General features: G+C 38.9%; 1 protein-coding gene across 6 annotated transcripts in view; it reads left to right on the top strand.

Moving 5' to 3' along the window:
* The first annotated feature begins 643 nt into the window (after positions 1–643).
* The window catches only part of LOC124787739 (trifunctional purine biosynthetic protein adenosine-3), a 111,435-nt gene continuing 106,078 nt past the window's right edge, over positions 644–6,000 (top strand). The window contains exons 1-2 of one of the 6 annotated variants that reach the window (XM_047254594.1): positions 644–790; positions 1,394–1,498. In XM_047254594.1, coding sequence (XP_047110550.1) covers positions 659–790; positions 1,394–1,498 — 237 coding nt within the window. In that variant the 5' untranslated portion in view covers positions 644–658. Of the gene's footprint in view, positions 919–1,160; positions 1,194–1,393; positions 1,499–6,000 lie in introns of those variants that run through there. The other 5 variants (XM_047254600.1, XM_047254598.1, XM_047254597.1 and 2 more) reach the window with 5 other exon arrangements.

The following is a 6,000-nucleotide window of genomic DNA, read 5'->3' as shown; positions in this document are numbered from 1 at the left end:
AATAGGCATACAGGAGAAGTTCTGTGAAGGAAATAGAGAGGAAATGGCAGAACTGCAGCTATGAGGAGACCTAGGCAACTTTTTCAGCAAGAGCATTGTCCACGAAAGACAAGGTTATGTTGGTATGGTTTCAAGTGATTGTGTGATTAACATTCATCATTTGTATATCAACTATTTAAATTTTCCAAATAATGCAAAAAGTTGCCCTGTCATCATAAGTATATTGGTTATGTTTTATTCACGTTTTGTTAACTCAGTTGCCTTTGACTGAACTTAAATATTGGATTTCAAGTTGTATATGAATTGATTTCGTTACTCTACTACGAGACTTTGCCCTTCAGGATTGTTTATCCTCCAAAGGAACGACAAAAATTTCATAATCACTATAGCTGTCCAGCAAGATACCCGCTAAATCTCTCAGCATAATATGATAGTCCTCAACAACAGTAGAACGTATTTCAGCTTGGAATGTAATGAGAATTTCATTACAGTTACCGTACTCTGTTTCAGGTAAAGCAGTTTCTGATTTCGCGTAACTGCATTATTGAGAAGTAACTTTTAATAGTTGGGCATTTGATTTGTATGTTTTGGACTTCTAGCCAACCCCCCCACGGAGAATCATATCTGAGGAAAGAATGGAACAAAACGATAAACTTTCATGCCGTCAGTAAAGGTTACGACCTCTTGCATCAAAGCAGATAATACAGAAGCTTTTCTTCGTAACTTTGGAGTTTTACGTTGTACACTGCGGCTACCCGCGCCGTTTGACTACGATAGGCCTGTAGTTCATGTAGGTATCAGTATTAGCTACCGACTTGAAAGACCGCGTGGCAGAAGAATACCTACATTAATAACAGCTAGCCGAACTGTTTTTTTGTGATCAAAGTGCGTGAGTTCGAGGTATTAAATCACTCCTAGGTAACGTAATGTAGAAATAGATAGCGAATAATTAATGTATAGATTTCGGATAGATTCTAACAAACATACTTAGTCGGTATACCTAAATATTTTCATTGCAAGAACATTTTTGTAATGCGTTACATAACCACCTGTTGCTAATAACTGCAAGGTTAATCGCATGTTAAGGGAGGGAAAATTAACTATATAGTGATTATACCGTTGCTTTAGTTTTAAGAAATTGGAAACAAAAACCAAAAACGTTGCCAGAATACAATATGCCATTCGTTAAGTGTGTTAGTTCATCAGTAACGTAATTAGGAAGTGTTGTTACCGGCGTAGCGTACAACACGTTTTCTTCGTTTTCATGATTTATGAACTTACAAAACAGATTTCACAGAATTGACGAATTAACAGCATTTCACAATTAGAGTAAGCGGCATCTTCTTGATCGACAGTATAAATTTGCCATTGACTCGTGATTTTATAATTGCAGGAGAATCGCCAAGTTTTGTCATTTGAAATGACAGCCAATGTACTTGTCATCGGGAGCGGCGGACGAGAACACGCTTTATGCTGGAAACTGGATCAATCACCAGACGTAAGTTAATGTCGTAATAAGTCATTCCTTCCTTATTTTCTCAGTTTGATAACGTGTCTGCCCAAGGTAATCAATAGCGACTTTTGTTCTCTATATTTGTTTTTCGATTTCATTTTTCTTACAAAATTATTATTTTTCTCGCAGTTTGGAAACGTTTTATTATTGGATCTAAGGTAATAACTTAGTACATTTCGTCACGTTCGACCACATTTATTTATTTATTTATTTATTTATTTATTTATTTATATCACATTGCAATTCCGCCCCCTTGTCACATTCGACCACATTTATTTATTTATATCACTCACATTGCAATTCCGCCACCCCACCCCACCTTCCCTGTCATCAGTGAAAAGTGCTATGTTATGAACAGTTTATTAATTGCTAGTTTCTATAGGACTGAGGGAAAACTGCAGAGCTACCTTTGCACAAGGGCAAAGTTAATTCTGTTTTGGAACCAACCTTCTATCATAACTTATTTTTATTTTACAACATAGAATGAGACAAAACTTATCATCTATGAGCAAGTTAACAGGCTCAACTGAACCTACTGATGTTGGATATCAGCTTCAGTGTGTAACACAGTGGTGATGATGTGACACGTCTTGCGTGGAAACACAAAGACAACAGAACTCTGACAATATTCCCTCTTGTGTCTATATTAATTTTTGGAATGTAGGTTGTGGTGACGTGCTGATCTGTAGCATATACTGGGATCTAGGATAGGATGGAAGGTAAAAGTTTGGTTTTGAATTGATTAAGCCAATGAATGTGAATACAAAATTGTGTATGTGGTGACAGACTGATCTGTAGTGTTGCTGGAGGTCTAGGTTACGTTGGAAGATGTCAGGTAAGTCGGTGAAGCTGTATCGAATACTTCAGTTAATCCAAATAATGTGATGCATATTATTAGACATACAGTTGAATAATAATTTTGAGAACAGTAATATTGCTACTGTGGTATTGGAAAACGATTTCAGATGCTGTAAAAGCTTCATATTGTTGAGCTGTGCTCCATTTTCTGTTATGAATAAGTTGAAAGTAAATCACAGGAAAATGGAAACAGGATGCTTTATTCTGTATACCTTTCTGGAGGAGTGAAATGTTAACACTGGTTGTTTATTACTAGGTCAATTAACCTGCACTGATGAGTAATTGAACACCTCTAAAAATATGATAGGGAAACAGCATATTTGTTTTGAATTCTGAAAGAGGGCAATAAAGGCATTGATTCAAACTTCCTGCTGTGAACAGAGCAGGGACCACTACTGAATCTTAAACTGTGGATTCTCATGCAATTGAGTTTGAATTGCTGAGATAGTAGACCATTTTGTGGGTCGACCGAAGCGTCCAATCCCACCGTCAGCTTTGACCCATGACGTGAGGCTGTTGTGGTGTTTGACGTCATGACGGCGCAGAATTTAGTTTGTGAGAGTGGCGTATTTGTAGGTGTCGTTTTGATGCGATCGGTGGTGCTCTCTGGTGGTGTGTTAGGTGATGTTTTTGGTTTAGTTTGCGAGTGTGGCATCGTGTGTGAATTTTGGTAAATTGCTTTTTTTATGTCTTTGGTACGTGTGGATATGGCTGACAGGGTCAACAGTTTTCGGTTGTCGGCTATGATGAGGGACAGTGCGTTGTCTCTAATAAAATTTCTTCAACTATTCGGATTTTTGGATGAAGTCGTGAAGTGTTCAGTATGTCATGAAGAAATGAGGCTTACTTAAAGTTCCGACGTCTCGGACCATGGACGGCTGTATGTGGAGATGTCGTAAGGATAACAGGTCAAGGGAAGTGTTCGATCCCAATGTGTGGCTGTGAATGTTGGTATTGGTATCAGGAGATTTTTTTTGAGCTATATAGGTCAAGGGAAGTGTTAGGTCCTAATTTATGGGATCGGGAGCTACTGTTGAGCTATATAGGTCAAGGGAAGTGTCCGATTCCAGATGATATTGTGTTTAGTGGTATTTGGGGAGTTTTGTGATGTCGGTTTCTTTCGTCGTTTTGCATGGTTTTGTATGGGGGTGGGTATCTAAATTTGTTTATATTTAGTTTTTCCCCACCCAAAAACCCCCTATTTCCCGCACTTGTCCCGTTAGTGTCATTAGGCTTTTTGTGGAACATGTGTGTGTTTGTTTTTCGATGTATTTTCGTCCTCATAATGTGTACGTAACGTCTTTATATGCGCCATATTGGAATCGTGGTTTATGGTCGTTTCCGCCATATTTGTGATGTCATGGGTCAAAGCGAACGGGTGGGATCGATCGCTTCCGTTTTTCCAATTGTTCAATGTCATACTTGGTTTGCTAATATTGTAGACATGCCAGGATAGAATTGGCTATCATAGTTAATTTATTATCATTGAGGCCATGTTTAGAACCTTCAGAAAGCTGGATAGTGTTTCTGGAGAACTATCCAACACATTAGACATGTGTCAGCTGTATGTCATTGTTAGTGCTACCTAAACAAAGAAAGTGCAGTCTTTCAGCTTGGTTTCTGTTAGCAGTCATGTACAGATTCATTCCTTGACTGCCACATTGGACAACCAGTCACTGCTGGTATCACACCACCTGCAGCATAAATGAGGAGTGTCAGTTAGGATCATTATTATTAGTTTGCTGATAGCTGGGCTGAGCAATGCTACAACTTGCCAGACATGCTTCTACAACTCACTATGCATCTCTGATGGCCTAGTAAAGCATTCCAGTGGTGAAATGAATTGCACAATGTTCAGTTTAATGGTGAGAGTAGATATTGGCTTCATATAGAACCTCCAGAAATTAGAAGTGGGATAGCTGTTAGGTGTGAGAAAAGCAAGGCTATCACAATGGAAGTGCACTCTATATGTGACCATCAGCCAACATATCTCTGGCTGAAATCAAGAAAGAGCTTCTTGACAACTACTGAAGCTCTTAGAGGAACACCACAGCAAGCAAAAATCTCAAAGTGGCGGACAAAATGTCAACTTTTGGAGAAATGGATATTTCTGAAAGAAGAGTTCCTTCCTGGTCATACAGAGAAGCAAATAATGTGAAAGGCCGTGAACATGCTATATTCTACTTCTGCGAGATGCAAGACCAACCTGCAAAAGTGGGATCTTCCTGTGAAGTCAGTTTTTTGCATGTGTAGTGCTGTGCAGACTAACAACCATCTACTAAAGCGCTCTTTGTCTCCAGCCATATGCACCATGAGAGACCGGTGGACACCAAATGCACTCGATGTGGCCAAGTTTTGGTCAACCAATGCAGAAACTGATGTCAACAATGAATTTCCCTGTGTTGATTATATACTTCGTACATCTGACATGGTAATAAATAAATTGGAATAGTCTCAACTACCAGAACATATTAGGCAGCAGCACACAGGATGTCTCTGGATGTCATGGAGTAGGAAACCTTAGCCTCAAATAGTGATACGTCTCTATTTGTTGCAGTAGAAAATTCAGAACAGTATAAAATACACTCTTAGTGTCACCCACCCCATTTTGTTGTGATTTTTACAGTTTCAGGGAGGTGTGATCATGTGGTATCAGGTTTTCTCAACATGACTGATTGATGGTGTGCCTCCAGGTGTTCAAATGAGTTTTTGATTTCATTTTAATGCTCAATATTTTGATAATCAACTTATTTGTCCATGTTTTATTTAAATGCTCAATATATTGACTGTTGACTTAGTTGTCTACTTCAGATGCTGTGAGTTGTGCTGTTGGGTGCACTTACTGCCTGGACTCCAATGAAGCAGTGAATGCATGTAACACCATAACTTGCAGCACATGATGAAGGCATCTTGGTTGTTGATCAAAAACAAGTATAATGCATAAAATGGAAACAACTTGACTGAATGCCTGAAAGCATGTCATTAGATGTGATCATGCTTTGACCTCTCAGTTATGTTCATTTACACTCCTTGCCTACATGAGTGTCAGACTTGGCCTGCATTGAGATGGGTGGCACAAGATGGGATGGCACCTGATCTGATCTATAGGTAACATCCCTTCAGCTATTGCAGCAGCAAGAAGGAGTAACAGTGCACACTATATTACAAGATGCCACTTGACACCACTATGATTCTCCCCCACACAAACTTGCAGGTCAGCTTTGAAAGCAGGCAAGACTACACAATTTGCTGATGTTGTTATCCAATGTCACTTGTTAAGATAAGTCCAAAGATAAACTGACAAGAACACTTGAAAAGTGACTGTCTATTAAGTTTCTAAAATCTGCACTTTTCGTATACATGGAAATTTGAGTAACTGCGTTGTAGAAATTGGTAGCAGATATTTCTCTTTCAGAATGGTCTGCAGTATCATCTCTTAACAGATGTCCATTTATCTGTTACCCAACTTTGTAGCTAAGATTAAATAATGCACGTACCTTCTCAGCTTTGCAACCAGTTCTCATACACATGCTTTCAGACATAGCTCAGAAGGTTGTCACCATAAAATGTGCCAACTTGCAACCCGATGATACAAAGTGACAGTGGAGTTGTAAGTAGCACCAACCCAC

Source organism: Schistocerca piceifrons, chromosome 3 (genome assembly GCF_021461385.2).
Source record: "Schistocerca piceifrons isolate TAMUIC-IGC-003096 chromosome 3, iqSchPice1.1, whole genome shotgun sequence".
Taxonomy (NCBI): Eukaryota; Metazoa; Arthropoda; class Insecta; order Orthoptera; family Acrididae; genus Schistocerca; species Schistocerca piceifrons.
The sequence above is the reverse complement of the archived record's forward strand: the minus strand, read 5'-3'. Positions and strand labels throughout refer to the sequence as shown.